General features: G+C 41.4%; 1 protein-coding gene across 1 annotated transcript in view; it reads right to left on the reverse strand.

The window, feature by feature from the left end:
* The window catches only part of CA10 (carbonic anhydrase 10), a gene marked incomplete at both ends in the record, with an annotated part of 191,188 nt that extends 171,979 nt beyond the window's left edge, over positions 1-19,209 (reverse strand). The window contains one exon of the mRNA XM_080629096.1: positions 19,149-19,209. Within this exon, the coding sequence (XP_080485222.1) occupies positions 19,149-19,209 (61 nt within the window). The remainder of the gene's footprint in view (positions 1-19,148) is intronic.
* Between the last annotated feature and the right edge of the window lie 4,436 nt (positions 19,210-23,645).

Raw genomic sequence — 23,645 nt, forward strand, 5'->3', positions numbered from 1 at the left:
CCTTATGCTTTCCTTCAGATGTCTACTTGAGGGTCTTTTTCCCCCAGTCTAACCCCTGGAACTGAGAGAAACGGCTGCTTAAATCCTCAGTGCAGAAAAAAACCCTCAAAGGCTCACTAATTGAAGCCAAGCAGGCAGTGCTGTGAAAGGCCACTTCAGCCAGTTTTCCCAGCACTCCAAGGGAAAAGTATCATGGATTTTTAGCACATGATTCAAACTCCCAAAATGTTTGGGATTCCTGAGCATTCCTGAAGAGGTGGTCTCCCTTTTCTACGGATCTGTAAATCAATGTCAGTCAGAGAAAGATACTCACTCCCTTTTATTAACCAATATGTAGTTCCAGTGTACAATTTTAACAGTCCTTAGACTTGCAGAGCATCTGATACACACAAAACATTTCTCCTATTGACCTGTTTTAGCTGTAGCCGCTCAGCACTTCTGCAAATCAGGCCTTGGGGGAAACAAGGAAACAATTAGTGACCACCCTTGAAAAGTTTGATTAAAGTCTGTTGCCAAGCAACACAAATTCTAGCAGAGATAGCGATGAAATTGTACTCTCTAGAGAAGTCTTTAATTCTTCTGTGACTATCTTTTTCTCTTCCTGCAATCCCTCCTTTATTCCCTGTGTCCCACAACCTCTGCAATAAAATGAGAGTGTGCTAAATTAAGTGTCTTTTCCCACACAACCCCCATAGAAGCAATCATTCTTCTGGTATTTCTGAAGCGTTAAGATAACTTTAGATTGTGAGTGTGTATGAACACTTGCCTCTCCCCACTCTTAGTTTTTAAAACTAAAAATAACCCTACTAAATGACACAATTCTTGTACCAACCAAAGTGATTACAACATTTTGTCTCTCTTCTGTTTCATTCCATACCTCACTGCCTCTCAGACCTAATTTTCTCCTGGTTTTCTCTCTGCCTCCACCCCTCCTCAGCACCTCCTTCAGGCGCGATCTCCTCCGCACCAACTGCCTGCCTGTCCTCCCACCCCAGCACCTACCACCACTGTCTTCACTCAGTGAGTCCCAGTTAGAGCAGATAGCAAAATCCAGCCCAAAGCACTTCACTTGATAAAGATGCAGGCTTTGTAACTTATTTCAGGCTATGAAGGAAATCTGTTTCCCTCAGATGCTGACTCCATTTTTATCATGCTTATATATGCAAATATATGTGTGTGATGTCATATACATCTGTGTACAAATGTGCATAATATTTGCAACCAGAATGAATGTGAATGTGATTTATATGAAAGAGCAACAGCAGATGAGATCAGACAACCTGGGAAAAACCCAGTAGGAGAGACATGAGTGCTTCCTTTAGGAGTGGGTTACTGAAGAGCTTCTGGGAGTAGGACAGAGGATATGCCTGAGGAAGTGAGAGTCTGGACCAGAAGTTGCAGTAAAAAGAAACTTGAGGAAAGGGGCTGGCACTGCACTCACTCAGCAGTGACAGAGCCAGGGGTCACAGGCATTGAGCTGAGTGCCTGCATTTTAGCAAAGGTCTCAAAAGAAAGTAATCCCAAAGGGGGAAGACTGTGTAGCAGTGGTTAAACTCTGAGCTCCTAACATGGACACTTCTTGTTCCAGATCTTTCACACTCTCCTCCCTTCTCTGGCAGAGGATTCTCAGGGATGCTCCATCCGCAACTATCCCATACCCTGCACACAGGAGCAAACAAGTTTGGGAACTGTTGTTTCTGCAGAAATAGTCAGCAGTAAAAGTGCTGGAAAAAAGGATACAAAAATAGGCAGCATCAATCTAAAACCTTCCAGCCATTACAGCTGGAGGTTTAGGAATCTCCTGAGCCAAAGGTTCCACTTTATTAACCTGGGAATAACTGAGCATAATAATATCTTCTCACACTTGCTTCAAGTTCCCTTAGTATCTGCAGAGCAAAATAAGGCTCACAGTGCTCATCTCTAGGAAGAGGGAGCCTACAGCTAGTGCAAGTCTGATGTGTATTTAGCGAGCTCAGTGGAGCTGTGCTGACTTACTGTGCACAGTATCGTTTAGGCTGGAGGAGCATCCAAAACTCCAATTAGGAGAGCTCCATCCTGTCAGGCACTAGATGAATACCTACAGTCATGCATGCCCTATCCCAAGGAGACAGGCCAGGCTGCCTTCATATGCTTCTAATTGGGCTCTCCTCAAAACTGATCCCAAATCTGTATCATTTGCAGAATGCAGCTGTTTGCTGGACTGAGAATTACTTTAGCCTGTTACTTTATTCTGTTGCAAGTCTATCCCTTGTGAAATGCAGCCTTTGCCAATACACCACAGGATAGAACTCAAACTCTAATCACAAGGTATAAACCATACCTTCCTCCTCCAGGCTCTAAGTGTTTGACAGGCACATCAAATCTCTCTATCATTAAAAGTCTGATCTCAGCCCTGTAGGCTCAGTAAATAGGACATTCATAGTTCAGACAGATTTAACTGCCTACAGAAAGTTGCTAGCTCCATCCAGCTTTTTCAGGTCATATTTTGACCTTCCTCTCCTTTTGGGGAGGAAATTAGGGGAAGAAGAGAAAAAAGAAGCGATGGAGTACATCCCTCTTCCTCCTTTTTTATCCTGCAACAGAAGGAAATTGACGTTTTCCTGTGGCCACTGATAGTTAATCTGCTTTTGAGTCAGCCTTTCTCATACAGCCTTTCCTTAAGCTTTTTTCACTGTGATATTTACATGTTATTTTAGACAGCTTGTATAAGCATCTTCAACAACGCAGAAATGCCAAGCACCTAAATATGATCTGAGATCCATACTGACTCTTGCATCATAACTGATCAGCTTTATGACAAGGATCATTAAGCTCATCATAAACATCTTTTAAAACACTGAGGCTGATGAAGCAATGAAAGTCAAGTCCAAGTTCCAAGCTCAAATGATGTATAAATTCCATCCTGTAAATAACAAGTAGAACATTCTCTTGGGGGCACTGGGAACTAAAACTAACTGTTGCCCTTCTTTAGGAACAACTATGTTAGGTAAGACAAAGGCGAAAGGAGGCCACATAAAACACTTATAATATTTCAGCATCACAACAGTTTAACCTGAAAAGGCTTTTATTGTAAAGCTTCCAGCTTTGCCAGCTCTTTGTTACATAGTGGGTTTATTCCACAGCTGAAGACCTTCAAAATAACAAAATCATGCAAAGGAAAAGCAGATTGACTTTTTTGGCAAGAAGTCAATGTGCAAATACTAATAAAATAATCTCAGTAAGCAGTCAGACTCCTCAAAGGTCAACAGCTACATAATGAAGAACTTCAGTGTTTAAGTTACTAACAATTTTGTCTTCAAGAATTCTGTCAGTTTCTGTGCTCCTAGTTAAAGGTTTTAAATCAATAATTAACATTTGATGATGGAACAGTCAAGATCTCTCTGTATCTCTGTGGTTCTTCAGACAAAAAGATTGTCTAGTTCCTATGGAAGCTACCAACCTGATTCCCATCTATTTAGGACCAGACCAAAAGCAATTAGGAAAGTGGACTGTCCTCAGTGTTTTTCCTCATTTGCTTATGTCAAAGTGCACTCTGAAAGACGCAATCTCAGTGCTATCTTCCATTGCCAGCGTCCTCCCTGTTAGTCTATATCCTCATTCTGTTATCTATTCCTTCTTTTATTTCACCCCTCACAACCAAACACTCTTCATTCCCCTCACTGGTCTACCACTGTCCTTCATCTCTCCTAACTCAGAACTAAGGAATGGAAGCAAGCAATGACAGAGGGTGAGGAGGAGAAGAAAATTTTTCAGGAAATACAGCAAATGACCTCAGACTGCCTAAGCTTTGAAATACCTTAGGTGCAAGTCACTTGCTGTTCCTGCAGTCCAGTTTTGGTAAAGTTAGTGGTAGAACTAACTAAATTATGGAGCACTGATAAATTGTACTGTCTTGCACCTTCATGGATCAGAATCAGTCCTACTGTGCTACTGACAAATATAGTGCCACTGGCATGGTGATAGTTAACATAACGACATCCTGTCATGCTTAGGGACACCACTTCCATCAACAGGAGATGACAGATCAATTTGTCCCACCCCTGACTGCCCCACTCTTTTCATTTTTTTATGCTACTTAAAAAAAATCTCCTGTTTCCTTGATGCTAATTTAGACGACCCCTTCAGTTTGCAAATCTGCATGAGTATAACATTACCCTCTTGTAAATCACACGGACAAAATGTGCATGTGGGGTAGGCAAGCTTCCTGCCTATGCTCTGAAATTGTATTGGATAAATTTAAACTGTGCTTCCTAGGCTCACTTTAGCCTGTTCAAATAAACAATCTACATGAATACAAACCAGGTTAATTTCATCTTAGGAGCACCTGCACAACTTTTGGTGCCCTTTCTTGAAACTGATTTATTTAAAAACACTTTTTATTTAGACTTTGCTTTTAGAACATGATGTGAAATATCTCTAGTCAATAGGAAATCATAAATACAAATACAAAATACTAGCAGAGATTATGGAATGTCCACTCCTCACTGCGCCCATTTAGACCAGCTCAAACACAGATGGGTTGTACTGTTTCTGTAAAAATCTCACTTCTACTTAACGTAACATCCGCTCTTAGCTTCCTTAGCCCTAACACGTGTCAGAAATGTGAACTAAATCCTAACCTTAGATGAACCATGGAATCAGCAACGACTTAACCTTTCTGATCCAACACTTTAGTACAGAAAAGAAAAGCTTAAGAGAAACAGGATGGGAGAACCCTATTTCGGGCTATATTGATGTCTTTGGGATTGCTAGTCAGATCCCATCAGCTCCAAATCAGAGTAATAAAGAAGCCAAAATGAGAATTCTTACCTGCTAGTTGAATTTCTGCATCTCTCATATAGAAAGTGAATTCCACTCTGGCATAATACCCTTCCAATTTGCACATCAAAGTGCTGCCTCTTCCAGACAAAGATACATTCAAGTTGAGAAAGCCTAAACATAACATCTATGCTATTTAAAGAGTGTCATCACTGCAGACAGGACAAAAAGAAGAGCTAAGCATTACAGAGAAAGTGACCTCAAGGAAAAACAAACATACCTCAGGTGACACATGTAAATGGAGGTGGGAAATGAAGTGTTGCAGATATATAGGTTTAGTGTCCAGCATTAAGATGTTTATACAAAAGGGAAAAGATGTCAACGATGACACTACCAAAGCACAAATATGTCAAGTATGAAACAAACACAGACATTTTAGCCAATCTGTGAGAAAATGGCACATACTGGACTTCGTTAAATTGGAAGTATTACACCAATGTATTTGTGACTCTACTGCTATAGCACTCAAAACACACAGAGACTGAAAACCGCTCATGAATAGCACAGTAAGTTCCAAGCTTCTAAGGGCTTACTTCAGTAACATGGTCTGTTTCCCAACATTTTTGCAGTCCTTGGAGAGGTGTAGATCCAGATTTAATGAGCAATGCATGCCATCTGTTAATATTGCCTTTAAGAGCAACTGAGAAATAAGAAGCAATACCAAAAGTGTGAGAGATCACAGAAACTGTACAAAAATGGACCATGGATAATGGGGTTCTCTGTGTACGACTGCTGTAAAACCAAATCCCCCCCAAATGAGCAAACTACATGTTTATTTTGTAACTGTTAAAATATTTACGTCAGTCTTGAACCTGGTTTACAACTATGCAATAAACATTGAAGTTAACAGAGCTAGCAGGCTCTGATCAAAAGCCAAACTCATCAAAACAGCACATGCCAGGACCTGATCCTGCACACCCATGTTGTGGGCTAGCTCCTGTCTCTAACAAACTAGAATAGGTCTTTTGAGTTATGCTGATTTATGTAAATACAGTATCTGGCTGCTTATTACTTTACACTGAGGCCAAGGAGGTAAAAACTGCTATTATTCAATTACAGCAGTATTTCTTACTTACTCAGTGGGTTTATAACTAACTGCTTCAGGTGTAGACAGTGGACATTCAAGTCCCTGGTCACTGAAGTCTCTGAACAGAGAAAGCTAAGTCTGACAGCATAGTACATTTTCAGCCACTGGCTAGGGCAATCTAACAAAACTCCGTGAAGCCATTCAGCAGGCAGTCACAAATACATTACAAGCATACAGAGAAACTACCTGGGGTCTCTCTTCTCAATAGATGCCTCATTTGTTTGCAGTGTGAACCTGATTAGGTAGGAATAACTGCTCAGTGGCTGGCCTAAGTGCTAGCTAAAGATCAAGGTACTGTTTTCCATCCTACCGTGGACCTTTAATTTAGACCCAGATCTAAATCATCCGCAACATGCAGCTGAAGCTTCAAAGCCCGTCTGTGCAGCTGCAAACATTAACTCCCTTATGTTTCAAGTTTAATTAGTGTCTAGTTCTCACAAATTAGTCTTCCGTAGAACGTGACCTGAGGACAGGACTCGTGTTTAGCTAGTATCAGGTATTTCTATCATAAATAAGAAAGAAGCAACTTTTTCCTTCCAGTTTCACAGTAACTATTCTCATTGATCTATTCACCTCAGTAAGCGTTACTGTTATTTTCACTTAGACAGTAAACTCTGATTTACTATAGGATAAGGACTGTATTTCCTGATAGCTGGCAGGACAATAACTTCATCTTTTTCATCCAGTCATATACATTTCAGTCTTACATTAATATTTTCTTCTTCCTCAAGAAAGCTCTGAGAAATCACCAAAAATCCACTTAAATGCTTTGGGTTTACTTCCATAGTCCCAGTTTTATTTGAAAACAATACTAAATCTGGAGGGAAAGAAGTAACTGGAGGTCCATAGTTTGCATCATGAGTTATCTTTGGCCTACTTTAGCCTATATAGCTCTGTGACAAGAACAGATGTAAAAGCTCCTTGCAGTCCTTAATCAAGAAATACTATTACTGAGATAACAGAAGGCAAAAGAATAAGCCAGCTCTCCAGGATGCAGAAACAGAGATGGTTGCATGAAATAAAGGGTTTATTTGAATCACTGGAATTCTCTGACAGGGTTTAAGTCAATTATAAAGTTAAAGCCACATTACCTTGCTGTATGTTAGCATAAACATGTAGAATACATTTGTAATAATATAATAATCATAAAATTTTATGACATAGTGACCCTTTGAATCAGAAATGCATTATTTTTCAGTGCTTCTAAGGGGTTATTAATTTATGCAAATTACAAATACAGCTTACTGCCCTTTCCCAAGCAGATTAGTGCAAGCGCAGTTAAAATACATAAGTGTACTTTCCTTTGACTCTTCCACAACTGCGATGAATACAAAAGTAATGAATTTCTGCTTGTTTTCAGCATATAATGACAGAAATCAAAACCAATTCAGAGCAAGACATAATCAGATGACAATTCAAGCATGCTTTCTATTAAAGAGGTAGTCACACTGCAGTTTAAACAAACACTAAAACCTAGTTGTTCAGAGCTAGCCTGTTGTCATTATTTATTTAATCAAACTCACTTCTTCTTCTTACAGAAGATTTTTGCCTATTTTTGCATTGCCTATGTCCACACTAACTGCGTAGGCACCAGGCACTCGGCTCTTTTCATCAAAGGAAGTAATTTTTAAAAGACAATTCTACATTCTTCTAGAACACAAAATCAAACACTTTTCTTTTTAATTTCTCTCTTTAATTTTAGAATGGTTTATTTCACTAAATTACAAACTCCTGAAAGCCAAAATAATTCCAATTTGCAACCTTAAGCACAGATGTGGTAAACAGAGCCCAAAACGCTTACGTGAGAGCCTCCATCCCTCTCCTCACCAATGTAAAGTTATTCCACTCAGGTTAGATGCCCCCAGAACTCTCCCAGATATAACCACATTCCAATTTCTTTCACCTGCTGTTCCTTGTTTCTTAACTTCCATCTCTTCCATACTGTACTGATGGAAGCCTATTAAAACTCTCTTTGTGCATCTTGTTTACAGATCCCTGCTGAAACCCAAACCCCTACACTGTCATGCTCAAAGTCTCTTCATGTCTCAGTAGATGGATGAACTATTTCTTCATTTCTTTCCTCTTTTTTTTTTCTTTATAGATTGTTTTGTTGGTTTTTTGTTTTGTTTTTTACCTGGAGAAAACTTCTTACACCTGCACAGAAATTAAGTACAGAAATTATCTCTGACTGTGCTAGATCTCTGGGAATAGCTCAAGCCCTGATACACCAAATACTGCACCAGTTTAGAAAACATGATTTCCCAAAAGCTTGGAACAACCGTTTTGCTTTGGACCACATCTTCAAATGTCAATAAATCCCAATCGAGGGGACAATCAACAGTGTTTATGGCATATGGATTGAAGGGAGTTAGTGCCTGTTTTGACAGTTAGGGTCAGTGGCCACCACCACTTCTAGCAACAGTGTAAAAACAAGATTTAATCTCTCTTGCTCATATTTGAGTTTCTAATAATGCCAGCTCTATTTACACATAGTAAAGCTTCTTTATCCACATTCACTTAAAATGATATACATTTTTACTGTGCTATAGAATAGTATGAAGAAAAAGTATGACTTTCACTTCCAGTCAAGAACAGCCAAGAACTCAAAGAGCAGCAAGTAATGGGATACTGCTACCACCAAACATCAAGAAACATAGTTAAAACCATTACAAATCCATATCTCTCAGTAACTTACCAATCTATAGGTTCAGTCAGTTTAAAAGATCTAGGAACAGGGGTTTAGTGGATTAGTAACAACAGACCATTAATCTCTACAGCCTCAATTTTAATCCAGCAATAACCAAAGTGATTGAAAATCATTCTGACCACATGACTAGTAAAGCTCCTAAGCACGGTTCTCTCACATACCTGAATCCCAGCAGCAGAGGTCACAGTGTGCTTCTAATGAGACTGTTTACCATGAGACTTCTGCTTAATACTTAACTAAACTTCACACCAACATTTTTGGCAGGGTAATTCCACTGCACACTGCCTCTCTGAACTAAGAGCCTATTTGAAGATTTTATTTTACACTTTATTTCAGCCTATATTAGCAAAGTTTGGGGTTTTTTTGCTGGCAAAATATCCAAAATAAACTTGTGCAAAACAAATACTTTTGTGTTTCTACAAAAGATCTTAAATAAACATGTGGGGATTGATGACTGTCATTCCAAGCAAATGCCAGGAGATTATTTCTGTGCAGTTTATGTAATACCAGTGAATGTTACATCCAAACCACTTGAGAGTTTTAAAAATAATGCAGTAGCATTATGTCATATACTCTGTTTTTATATATAAGTATGTTCTATTTCAAAGACTTTAAATTCTGGAGTATTCAGTGACTAGAAGCAATTCACAGGTGCCCAGTAACGTGATGGTACTATGTGATTGAGACACACTTCATCATTCAGTCCCCCACAACAGTTAGCAGGGTACGAGTAAAGAAGCCATTGAAAAGACCTTTCAAAAAGGATTTAAATTCATCTGTTGTTTGTTGTGGTCTGAATCTAAGTCATACGTTCTTTTTCAAGAGCATTAAAAGGAAGATGCTGACTACCTTGTCAGATATGCTCTTTTGTCACTGCAAAGACAATAAGTAGTTAAAAAGACAGTAGACACAGAAGGTCCCAGTTACACAGAGTAAGGAACTAAAAATAGGTGAGTTACAAGCATGAGTTATGAGAGTTACTTGCTGCTGTTTGTGAAGCATCAAATAGAGCCAAAGAAGGACAATGGCTGGTGGAGAGAAAAGAGAGAGTTTGCAGGCTCTATGTCTTTTGGTAGACACAGCCCAAATACATAAATATATATCTCAATATATTCTAAATGTAGAACTTTGTTCAGCCATTTTATAAATAGTGCAGAAGTGGAACAGAAGTTCACATCTGTAAAGCACTGTGTATTACCACTCATCTCTTGCTGTTTCACTTTCTCTGTCTTTTGTTTTGTTTACCTCAGTCCAGGGGAAATCTGCTTCCTGCTGTGACAAACGGTGCCTGCTTCATTCCGGGCATCCCTGGAGTGAGAATTAACAAATAACAATCCAACCCAAACCATCCTGTGAAAACCATCCTCTATGAAACACGAGGCAGGCTTAAGTACGGCACTTTGAGGAACTTATTTGTCCATCATAGTCATAATAAATCCATAAAGAGGCCAAATGAATGAACGTCAATAACTTAAGCATTTAAAAATAAAATAATTATTAAAAAAACTTAAAAAAAACCCAAATGAACAAAAAACCCACACACATTCATGGAGGAACCTTGTGTGGGCCTGAATTTAAACTTAATTTCACATTAACTTCTGAAAACCAATTTAAGTTAAACACTAATTGATTGAACTCTTAGATATACCATAACTATACTCATAACTTCACTCTTATTACTATGAAGAGAAAAAATACCTTGTAATACACAGGCAGAGGGAGAAGGAGGGACCCAGCTTCTGAGAGGATAACATCAGATCGCACTCTGTGACCCTTCACTTCCGGGGAAGCGAAACAAGTTTAAGCACAGGATAAACCTGAGGCAAACTGCATGAAGACAAGAGGCAAGGAAGCAGAAATGACCATGAACTCACTGCTCAGCTGGGCTCCAAGTTCTAGCCGTTTAAAAGCAGTTGGGTTATGTTTCCTGGGGCCAGACTGCCAGGTTTCATCATCCACTGAAGCTGTCGAGTGTCCCCAGCTGAGGCCATGCCCTCTCCAGTCACAAATGGAAAGGCAGCATTAGCACGTAGCTCACAGAAACCAGTGTCAGATGATGTGAGGAGTTTGTGAAGGCAGGCAGTGCCACAAGGGCTGTCACCTTCCTATGAGACACAGCCCCGGAGCCCGTGCAGGTCAGCCACTTTCCCGCCATCGCCAGGCACGGCTGTGGTGAGGAAACACGTCCTCAAGTGAGGAAGCCAGGTCCGTGGTTAGTCCAGTCAGTGAGGTAAGGAGCAGCAGGGCACACCGGTGAGGGCAGGCAAGGGGCTGAAGTTAAAGGCAGATTAGAGCCACTGAGGCAACAGAGATGGCTTCTCAGTTCTCTGCACAGCCTGACCTAAGGCTACTCAGCTGTGCAGGACCAGGGCTGACACGGATGGAGCAGCCAGATCCTGGGGGTAGCGGATGAAGCTGTGGAGCTTGTAGGCTCATTCCAGAGCCTGTCACTGCCTTCCCGCCATGGCAGAAAGCCTTCACTGACCCTCGCGCCATGATGGCCTCGTGTTCCTTCATTTCAGTGAGGTGAGCCAACATCATACCCTAACCGGAAACAGGGTATAAGAGTAATCCTAGTGTTGCAAGGCAGAAATGAGAGTAAAATTAGTCTGTAATTACTTAAATTGCTGGTGGGTGACCTTTCATTTGACTTTTTACCTCAGTTTCTCCATTTGTTAAAGTGTGGCCAACACTGTATGTTCCCTTCAAACTGCTCCAATTTCTGCCTCTGAAATTCATCCTTTTTTCCATTTTGACTGAAACACAGCACAAAGCTCTTCTCATTCATACCTTTCATTCTTAGAAGAATCCAGACCACACAATTCCATTCAGAGAAATCTCCTGCCAGTAGCTGTTCACACTCCCCCAAGAAGGATTAGGACCAGCATAAAGTAAATCAAACACCATTTCTTTCCAGCAGCAGCAGCTCTTCTCTTCCATAACTGCAGCTTCCCACATGGGAAATTAATGGTATGGTGTTCCACCTATATATGAGGAAATAGCTCATTCTCCACAAAGATTCACTTTTAGGGGACACTACTAAAGTATTGTTATCTTTTTCTGCCAGCAAGTACAAATCTTCAGCACTTTTTCCCCAAAGTAAGTTTCTTTTCTTTGCCACAATGGCAAACACAAATGAATGCTCTTTTTAGCAGCCTCAGTATGTCACCTTGCCCAACAAAACTGAGCTGTGGCAGCAGCAATCCTTCCTGACCTGCCCCGTCAGTGACCCAACTGCCATCCCACCAGGAGTACAGCTACCAAGCAGGCTTTGCTGGAGGACACAGTCATTCCAACATCGCTTCAAACAGTGCAGTTTTCCATCATCACACATAGCAAAAGACCTTTCCTATTACTCATTATCTTTTAGCATTAATAAGGCAGATGCTGTAGCAGTCCTGCTGTGCTAGTCTTTCTATCCATGGCAGAACAGAAAAGCTCCATTCTGATGACGATTCTTGAAGCAGAACAGGGCACTATAGTAGTTAACAGTAGGAAAGAACTTAAATTGGAAACAACCCACAAAATTGACAAGATTATTTTTCAAACCCTATGTTTCCCTTTAAATCCATTTATTCAAACACTACTTCCAAAGCTAGAGATCTCACACATTTAGAGGGGAAGAAAAGGATAACGTTGCTTAGCTTCCTCCTCCCTCCATGTGCTTAGAAACCACTTTAGACCAGTCAGTGCAGAATTCTGTTCCATACTTAAAAGCCAAATGACAAACATACAGTATTCTGAGCTGGATCAGATTAAGCACTAATGATACAAGGAGGAAGAAAGAATGTTGAAATGAACAGAAAAGTGCATTCTAATTAGTTATTTATGAATTACAGCTGCTGTGATATTTTTCTGGCAATAGTATTACAAAGATAAAACTGTGGGGCATTAAAGTTTAATACTAATTTTACTACAGAAGTATAAATGTTACATATCCATGAATTTAAACCAGCAACATTTTCATATGGAAAAATACATCAAACAATGAAAGCATTTATTTTCCTTCGCTCTGACAGTTGCTTTCAGTATAATATAGATGTGTGAACTGATCACCTTTCATTTTTCAAGATGGATAAAAGAAAATTAAATATTTTTGAGCTGTAATCCTAGCTGGGCTGTACCTGGCACTCCCCACGAGCACCAAGACTTGCTATCTAAAGCTTTTCTCATTGTCAAGCTTTAATTTTTTGCAATTTGTAAGGCCCAAACCTCATTGACACTAACATTTATAACAGTTTTGGAGTTCCAAGGTCTTTTAAGGTGGGTGTAAATATAGGTTTCCTTATGCTTTCTTAACTATCAACAGCTAAGCACTGCATGAAAACGTTTCCTATAGTGACAAATAAGTTTAGACTTATGGCCACCCATGTGCCTATGAGGCATCCAGTACTTGCCTACATCACCAGAAGGCTACAGTACCACAGAATATAGGTCTAGAATGTTTCAGTCCTCTATTTTTATGACAATAATAGCTTTCTATTTCATCTTCAAGAAATTCCATTAAAAGACCCATGATATCTTCTTAACCATCACTCATTAAACCACTAGTAAAATACTCTACTACTTTGAATTCAACTGTAAAACAGGTCAGGCTCCTAAGTGGCAGATTATCATCCTTTAAAAAATTTACTTCCTGTTTGTTTACCATTAATGTTTCAATTCATCTATCACAATGATTTTTTTCTTTTTTTTTTTTTTGCTAACTGGTATTCTCCACTGTCTGGACTGGCGCTTTTGTACTTTCTGATGGCATTAGAATGGAAATGCAGTGACACTATACAGTGTTGCCTCTAAACAAGTCATTTAGAAGTTCATTCCCATTTTCTGTTCCTTCCAACATGATGTATAGTTAAGATAAACAAGACAGAAGCAAAATAACACTTAGCACAGTATGTCAGTGCTGTCCATAACTGTCATCTAGTTTTGTCTGATGCTTGAGCTAGTAATGAGATAATGATAAAACAGTTTTATATAGTCTTCTATTAACAGCCCAGATGGGCCAATCATCCACTTCAGTCTTTGCCATGTTAAGTTCAGCCACAAACAATCAGTAATGATGAAAATGGCAGCTCCCTCCTCAGCTAAATTACAACCCTTCAACCAAGAAAGAGAGAGATACTTAGACCAATAGCAACAAATAAGCAAAACAGCCTTTTAGGGTAAGCAGGAATTCTGTTCATTGCTGTACAAGGAATACTGATAATGCCAATGGAAAGCCATTTCAATCCTTGCTGAATTTAAAATCTAGCTGTTGTAGATTTAAAAACTGAAACCTTCTGAGGAATATCAAGGGCAATACTTCTCTATAACATCAGTGGTATCTGAAAGATTTAAAGACTATCCTTAAATTGAGAATGCTTATTTGATTTGGAGGTTTATTCCTGGCTTTAATAATTTTGTCTTGGAGGCTTGGAATCTAGTTCCAAGTGCATTAACAAGGAGGCAGCATAACAAGGCAAAGAGGCCCCTTTGAAAACTGGATATCTTCATCACTGAGATTTGGGAAAGAATAGCAGTGATTACCAGTTTCTTTCCATCAGTTTATCGGATGGAAAATAGCTCAGCATAATATGTGCTAAACTATTCATAAATGTTCCCTTCTACTACCTTTATATAAACTAAAAATGTGTGTTGTCTTGGTATGTTAGCGCCTATCTGGTCATGCTGTAGCTGTAAAACTAACAATAAAAATAGAATGATGAAAAATACAGGACGCACAAAAAAAAAAAAAGTAAAGCAGACTTTTATAGGAGACTTCAAGGCTATTTCCATAGAATTTATTTTAAAGCAGAAACATCTTCACACCTTTTGAAAAGGCAGGAACATATCTGAAGTGAAAAAAACATTCAAGTGATAAGCCACTGAGTCTGGATCCAACCTATTGCCTCCATCCTCAGTATGAATGTGAGGAGGATAGAATCCACGTGGATTTTTGGTAACATCAATAAACTCCACGCAGGCATGAAGGTTTGCCCACACACATGAAGCTGTGAAGATGGGACAGAACAGGCAAGAATACTGTAATGGATTGGATGCCAAAAGCTCTCAGTTACCACATGCACCAGGCTGCATGTTATAACTTCCTACATGCCCAGTGATCACTTTCATATATATATATATATATATATATATCTGTACTATGAATAATTCCTTCCCCTAGAATGTTACATTTCTTTCTTACAAGTGCCAGAAAAAACTATTTATGTGGCAGTATTTGAGAATAATTAACTTGGTTTCAAGTTTGGTCTATTTTTTGTTAGTTACTAATGGACATTAGAGCTTTGATACTCTTCTGTATAGAGCCTTGATATTCTTCCCTACTGCAACACTACTTTAGCTTGAATTATCTCAGGTTGTACAATGCTAAGAGCAGAAGAGTTATCAGACCTTACAGACCATCATTCAACATATAATTCAAGCCCTGGCATAATTTAGAGTTCCTACAGGACAAGTCTGTGTTATGCCACGTAGTAAGAGCTCAGCGGCTGTAGAATCAGCAAGACAGAAAATGAAGTGCAATTGTGCTCCAAATACACTCATAGTCCTCAGTGCCAGGATATTGCTACATCAGATGCTCAATACACAGTGGAATTCCTTGATAGCCAGAATACTTTTTATGCCATCTTAGTTGTTCATGATGCATGATTTATGATCCCTGTGTGCTGCCAAACAGGCCAAAGAAGTCACATCATAACAGGGATCTGCCCCTACGTGACTTGAGTACAACGGCAAAGGATGAAAATACTTCCAAATAAAAAGAGAGCTGTAGGGATTGCATCAATTCCATCCGTATTAGTCCCCGCAAGCCAAAACAGTAACAGGTACTGTATCATTTCATAGAAAGCCACTAAGATGTTGAACATTCAGGTTTTATAAATCATTGTGTTGCTAGATTAATAGAAAATTTACACAGAAACCTTCTTAATCAGTGCCCATGACAGCAACATTTTGTTATTTAAATTAAGTATCCTTCAAGGGTTTGAAAACAGCATCCTGATTTTTTTTTTCTTGAAACTGACTGTTAAAATCTAGAATCATGGTTTATAGAAATGACTGTGCAAGCAAAGGTGGCAGCCATTATGGAATCGACGACATCCCACCTGAGGACAACACTCATGCTAATTAATCTCTGGTGGTATTATTATCCGAGAAGGAAATTAGGGACACCATACCATCAACTGTTAGAATTTCTGTCTAAACAATATGATCCTGGTGCCATGATTATCTGCATCTCCAAATGAACAACAATCAGAGGAGTCTTATTTCAGCATTCTATCTAGAGGACATCTTCATGTCCACTATCCTGTGTTCCCTCTATGCTTTGGTATCATTAAAAGAAACAAAATGTCAAACATCATAGCACAAATCATGACTATTTTTCCTCAGAGACTACAGCTTAAAGGAATATATATACATCGTGACTTTGAGGGAAAGAGAAGGTTTTCATTTCTTTCTAAAGGATAGAAATAGTTTTTGTGGTCCTTCAGTCTGTTCTTATTTCTCATCTGCATCTGCACAAAGAAACTAGATTCTTCTTTTAAACAAGCAATTTCAAGTAGCAAAAGCCTTAAGTTGGTATGCCAAGAAAACAAAAATACTTTACAAAGTTCATGGATAAATTCTTTCCCAAACACAAGAACCAGTATTTAAAAACACATACATTCCTAAATCTCAGTATCATTTCTTCCAAACCAAGCAATCCATCATACACCCAGGTAACTGACTGATAAAAAAATCTGTTAGATATAAAATAGTTTGAAAATATATATATGCCTCTTTTTAATAGGTGAAATTACTCTCCATACTCTCACAAAAATTAATGCACGTGAGAGACACCAAAAAGCCAATTGTACAACTTCATTATTTATTTTAAGTAAGAAACACAGCATTAGTGCTGCATTCAGCGTAATTTATATATAAACGGCATAGAAATACATAGCAAAAGACGTGACATAACACTGAACCTATGTTTAATAAATAAGTTTACTACTACTAATAGTAAACTAACTGAATAGTCTGTTCAGTTCAGTGACTGGCATCATCCCTTTGAACAGCAGCCCTTAATAGGCCCTAATGCAAATAACCCCTGGAATTAGTAGGAGGGTCATCACAGGTTTAAACAGGCACTGAATCAAGCGGTTACTGATGTTCAAGAAAGATTCATGCTCAGACCAGTCTTGTCTCTTCATAGCTAAAATAACTAACTTAATAAGAAAGAAAAAAAAGCTACCACACTCCTTAATTCACCTTCCTGTAATTTGCAGCAGCGTGCTCACCTTGGTGGGGTTTAAGTTACATGTTGAATGAATGACCAGTGCTGAAGCGCGAAAAATACACAGTTTCTGGAATCCAGTGTTGAGGCAAACCTTAACAGGCTTCATTACACCTTCTTTTACTTACACCATTATCCACACACCCCAGCTAGATAACATGCTACAAAGGACAGTGTAAAAAGGATGACAGAGGAAAGATAAAAAGCATTAGTGCCAGTCAGATATCTACAAATCTTAATCCTTTTTACCAAGATGACAAATACTGATTCCTAATAAAAATCCCTAGTAAAAAAAAAAAAAAAAAAAGGCTAAAGCCTGCACACATCCTCTGTGTGGTTAAAACTAAACGCTTGAAACCACAGCTTCACCCATGCAGCAAAAGCATCCCACTTAATCACTTTATTCCCCCTCAAAAGAACAAAAAAAGAGAAAAAACGGAGATGGGTATCAGTCTGTTCTTAGTGCTAGAGGGAGACGGAGAGCGAGGAGAGCCCCTGCAGGACTGATCCCACCATTGGTTTCAGAAGCCTGGGTTCCCATGGCTGCAGATGAGAGAAGAAGGGGGGAGATAAGAAAGCACTGGCAGGTAAGTGTGTGGCATAAGGACCTGCACAGAATGGGACAGATTCTTTCTGTCTCCGGAAATTACTGTTAGAATGGCCAAGAAAGCGATGAATTTCATTTTGCCATTCTCACTGTGGTACTTTAAGAAGTGCCTAATTTGAAGGGAACTGGACAGGTGGCATGTCATGCTGAGCTAAATAGGTAAGTGTGAGATTTAAATGACAAGAGGCAGCAGGTTTTTCTGTTCTAAAGAGTGAGAAAGTGAATTATTCTGGTGGTACCAATGGGCACAAGTGGAAGGTCAGCCTGGGGTGTTGCCAGTGTCACCCGGGTGCCTGGTACCAGATGGTGCCAGTCTGTAGGGATAAAAGAAGGGCTGGCATACCCTGCAGGCTGATAGCAATGCTATTTGCTCTGGAATAAGAAAGTCTGGGGGCAGGAGCAGGCATCACAAATTAACATAAATGCTGTCACCCCAAATGTTAGTGTATGTGTTGCCAGTACAAGGGCTGCGAGGGCAGCTCAGCCAGGAAGCTGCAGAAAGCGCAGTGGGGGCAGGCGCTGCCAGGGTGAGATGCTGCTGCTGCCACTGGCTTGGGGTTGCAGCAGGGAGATGGCCCAGGCCAATCTCTCCATCATCCCAAGGGATCTATGGAGCTTCCTCTCCCTAAGCATCTCCAGACTGGACACCAAGATGCCCTCTGGGACCCCTTGCCTCCCCCTGGCAGTACCATGCATGCGTTGCTTGTGTTCCCATTTCTGGACTTATGCAATGGCTCGAGGGCAGAGCAGCCTGCAGCGCAGCAGAGCAGCAAGAGATGCAGGCAGCCTGCATCCCCACGGGGCTCCCTGAAGTGTCCCAAACTAGAAAACTGGCCACCTCCCCACTCCTGCCTCCTGCAACATAATTATTCCAGCATGACCGACGTGACAAATTAACAAGGCAGCCAGGGCTTTTGCAGTAGAAGGGAGTGTTTTCCCCAAGAATAAATTGTTCAATCCTTTACGCTAGACACCCAGCTGTGCTTATTCATTAATTGGACAACTCCAATGCTCTGGTGACAACTGAAATTATCCGATTTCTACATACAGGAGGAGAGGGAGATCTTTGCAAGTTAAAAGAAGAAATCTAAACCTGGCATCCCAGCCACCAAGGAGTTCTTTGAATGAGGCTATTTATGTTTTTTTAAATTCATTTTCAGAGCACAGCCACAGTTAAGCTCCTTTTAAAAGCAGAGGCACAGAGGCATGTTCTTCAATGTTATTCCTCCCTTTGCAGACCCTGAACCGTGGCACCAGAACCTGACAGCTTCACCAGTAAACCGTAAACCTTGTAAGATCTACAGATCAGCCAAGTTTAGGAACTTCAGGAGCTACGAAATTCTGGGATTTCTGCAGTGTTGCAATTAACTATCACAATCAGGTACATTAGGAATCATAAGCATCTGCTTAATCGCTACACTCTGGTTATTTATTGCAACTAATATATCGTAATGACTACACAGGTATTGGAATGGGGGGGGAATTGATGTTTGTCGATTTCTATCACGACCCACTCACATCGCTCACGTATTTTTCAACTCTTGTTTTGATCTGGGTTTACCTGTACCTTTTGCCCCTAGGAAGGGGAAGCCTGGAAAGCTTATGGTATTTCCCTCCCAGCTCCCCCCCCTCCCTTTCTGGGCTAGCTGCGTACCTGAAATGCAGACGATGAAATTCGCTTGCAGAAGAAAAAGCACCTCCCAAACAATTTCCATCCTCCGATTCTCATGCCAAGTGCATCCCTCAGCGAAAAAAAATAACAAAGATCAATATCGCAGTTTGAACGATCCCAGCAAATTTCCTCTCGGACTTGCAGACTGTATTCCCCAGATGTGCTGACAACACATGTCCGAGCTCTCTCTCTGCACGGCTTATGCGAGATCCCTTCCTTTCCTTTGCGCTCCAAAAAACACCACGAAGCCAACTGTCAGCACCGGGCTCTTCCTCCACAAGCAAGAAAAAAATCCACCAGACTTCCCAACACGACATAGACCACAAACCCCAATCGGTCCGGTCCGGAGAGTCTCTATTCCAGGGCGGCCAGGTCCAAGTTACCCCCGAACTCCGCACGTCTCAGCGGGGCAGTGCCAGCAGGCCTGGGGAAGCGGAGGGCGGGATGGGTGGGTAGAAGGGGGGCTCCTCTCCTGCTGCTACAGAATGAGCGGAAAGAGATTAATGCCCGCGTTGCACCGCACCGCACCCCGCCCGCCCCCGCGGCGCGGCGCACGCAGCACCGGCTCCCCCCAACCCCGCCGGGGGCTCTGCCAGCCCCGCCAGCCGCGGCGGTTTCCGGTACGCGACTGCAGGGGTCGTGCTTGCCCCACGTACTGAGCCTCCCTGCCCCGGCCGGGATGGCCCCGCAGCGCCGCGGGCACGGCTCCGCGGAAACGGCCCCGGCAGCGGCACCAGGGGCTGCGGTACACCGGTACATCATCGGTACAGCGGCGGCAGCGTCCCCCAGCATCCCAAGTGTCGGCACCCGGAGCCCGCAAGCAGCGGGGGATCGCGTGCGTGGCCGGCTCCGCTGAGAATGCCAGTATTAAAAAAACTTGTTTAAACAAGAAGAAAAACAGCCCCAAAGTTCTCGAGGGGGCGGTGGTGTGAAGGGCAGCGAGGGTATACAGCGCGGAGTTGGCGAAGTACTTGCGCTGCAATGCCAGCTACCGGCATTCCCCAATCCACAGCACTTCTGCAGAGACACCCCCGAGGAAAAAAAAAAAAAAAAAAAAAAAAAAAAAAAAAAAAAAAAAAAGCCGTGTCGGTGCCAGTTTTGGGGCAATCTCCCACTCACCCCAAATCCTCCTGCTCTGGATTTTCCTCAGCTCATCGGATCTGCCCGCAGTCCCAAACCAATCGAGGTCACGCTCCGAGCCGCTCAGCTGTGAGGAGGTGCCATAGCTCCCACCGCTGCCCCCTCCTCCCCAATCGCGGCTACTTCGCCATTTCCCGAGCACGGGTCGCTGCTGCGGGCGGCAGCGCGGGGCTCGGCGCGGCGGCGCGCACGGACGCGGGATCGCGCGCGGGGGCGGGTCCTGGGCGGGCGGCGGCGGGGCTGCACCGCGATGGGGGAGCTGCGGCTGGGACCGGGCGGAGGGAGCCGGGAGAGGGAGGAGAGGAAGACGCAGCCGGGCTGCTTGGCTGTGTCTGCTCAGGCACATTTCGGAGCTGGGCTCACTTTGTCTAAAATGTGGATCCAATTTTATTATTCTTTTCCCTCCCAAAAAAGCGGGCATCGGGCGCGGGAGAGCCCGGGGTGCTCTTTTCGCGGAAAGGGAAACAGCGCGCAGAAGGGCAGCGCCAGCGAACTGAGGGGCTGCCCCGGCTGTAGCACCCTGCGGGGTGGCTCGGTCTGCCACGAAGGAAGGGAGGGGGCAGGGGCTTCGGGCTGCAGACAGAAATCGCTGCTCAGGGCAGGTGTGAAAAGGTGATCATGCAACTGCGGATGCCTTCGTTGATCACCGTGAGGCAGAGGGAAGGGGGAGGGAGGGAGATGCTCAGGGTTCCAAACGGATACCCAGCTCTTGGCAGGTATGCAGAGGTCGTATAACAGATACTTCAGCGGGGGGTGCATGCATAATAGATTGAACATAGGTTGGTTTATAAGCAGTTCTCCCGCCCAGGGCATACTTCTAAAACGCACCTTTGTCTGTATTCTAGCAAAATGAGAACTCCTGGATCTCTGAATTGGGAAGGAGGGCATCTTTAAGAGAAGAAACCACAGGCTAGGTTGTTATTTTCATCAGCTCGGAGAAATGTGTGAGAGTCATAGGTTTCAAGGCATCCTGATGGCATTTAATTGCAATAGATCAGATTTCTTGAGTGCTTCAAAGCAACTGGACAGGACTAAAATCACTATTTGAAAGGAAGAATTGGGCTGCAGGCACTTAGTCAATGTGATTCTTGTATTCATTTTGCTAGTTCTCAGGGTAGCGTAAGTGCTCTTTGCACTGCAGCAGTCTCTACTGATGTTTACTGCATCTCTTTTCATGAGTTATAAAGACACTCAGGATTTTAACAAACTAATTGCAATCATCTGCCCAGCGGGAACAGGGAGGGTGGACATGAGGCACAGCTATAAAAGGCTTTAGGGACAAATGACTTAAAGAATTTTTTTTTTTTTTTTTTTTATGGATTTTCATGAAACAGAGGAACTGTGCAGCAGGAGGGATTTCTTTCCTTGGTAGGATTGCAGAATGCTTAGTGTCATTGGAATGCTTAGGCAATTGAGAATTATCCCTCTTGGCAAAAGGAAATGCATAGAATTTAGGGAACTAGGGCAGCCTGGGGGTGAGCAGGCATTTCTCAGGTATATGATATATGTGCCATGATACAATTTGCATCTGGTTCTTGAAAAGTTAATGAAATAAGGACTGCAAAGAGTTCTTCGAAGTCATTCCTTTAAGGTCATGTTATCAAATGAAGACTCAGATCAGCACAAGAAACAGTTATTGTTGAACTCAAGACCTTGTTTGTTGAGTGTTCTGCATTTTCATTCATGCAAAATAGCATATGCAATTTTCTTCTTATCCCTTTTTAAAATCCAGGTTAATATCCCTTACTCTGCTATTAGAAAACCCATAAGTGGCATCATCTGTCTGTATTCTAGATGTATTTAAGCATGCTTTAGCAAATGCATTTCAGCAAATGTTTCCACTGATATTTACTAAACTCCCTTACTCAAACAGTTAAATGTTTTCCATGCCTTTGACTGTAAGTACTCTTTTGGGCTTTCCCAACTAATTCCTTACAACAGCATCCCAATCCAGAACATAAACCCTTACAGAGACCTTAGCTTTTATATTTACACAGACATCCGTGTTCCTAAACTAGTCTCCTTGAAATTGTGGCATTACATGCAGGAAAATAAATGTTTCAAGGAAGTGAGATGACCTGTCGTAAAGGGATATGTTGTCCATTACATCAGCAAAGAATTGGTGACAAGAGAGCATGCCAAACACTAAGCAGCAAGCTCAAGTTTAATTCCTGTCAGTGGAACCTTAATACGAGAGTAATTGAAGGAAAAGAAATCAGTAGTTGATGTTGGCTGCTGGAAGACAGGCAAAAGTAACAAATATATTAATTTTCTGCATCTTTTAGTATGGTATGTTTATCATCTTCATGCAAACCTTATACTTATTTCAGTGATAAATGAGAAGTTTGTGACTCAGACTGAAAAATCTTTGAAGCAAACGAAGTTTTCTTCACATGGAAAATACAGTAATGGGCTCAAAACTATGCATTTTTTAAATCTAGATAAATAATACTGAGTTTGTTCTGCTGTCATTTACTTGCTGAGATGTTATTTGACTGGCAGTGGCCTTAAAGCTTGGTTTTGAAGTCATTATGGCCATATTGGCTGCTGCAGCTCCACAGGAAAGCTTAGGTCAATAAAGTTGAATGGATGTCAATATGGCCTATTCCAAAGCCCATGGAAATCAATTGGAATATTTCTGCAGACTCAGTTTTAGGTTGGGCTTTTACTGCAGAATTTGGCACAGTATGTTTGATCCTAAGGGAAGCGGTTTAATATAGTAGCGTGTATTTGGGGTAGAAGCAGAATATAACTCTCAATATACTTGTAGGTACATTCTAACCAGGCAAAAATGCTGGCTGCAGCATCAGTTTCTTATTGTATGAGCTTCCATTCAAAACTCCTTCTGTAACTCACTAAAACGAAGAGGATTGATATTTGCTGCAGTTACTTGAGTGCCATTCATTTTTATACAGTTGGCTAAACTTAAATTTAAACTTGCCAACCTTTAAGCTGTTTTGAAGTCATTGGACTACTCATGTGCCTGGAGGTAAAAATGACTGCAAAGTGGTTTTAGACAGGTCTCTGAAGCATGTTTGTATATTTTTAATTGTGAGGGTTTGACTATCTAGACGCTGCAGCTGGGATTTCTGACAGACTTTGAGAGTACCTAACGTATTCATTACAAGCTGGACACCTAGTTTCTTCAGGCCAGATTTACAGAGAAAGGTTTTCTGGTTTAGTTATGAGAACAGAGTTCAGAAATACACAATTCACATGCTTCATGGTTTTTACCAACAGAACACATTCCAGTTTAGTAAAGCAGAATTAAGGTTTGTACCTTCTCAGAGAAGGAGCCAGCCTTTTGACTCATTTGACTCAAAATTAGCTTGGATAAGA

The sequence above is a fragment of the Psittacula echo genome, assembly GCF_963264785.1.
Source record: "Psittacula echo genome assembly, chromosome: 14".
Classification (NCBI taxonomy): Eukaryota; Metazoa; Chordata; class Aves; order Psittaciformes; family Psittacidae; genus Psittacula; species Psittacula echo.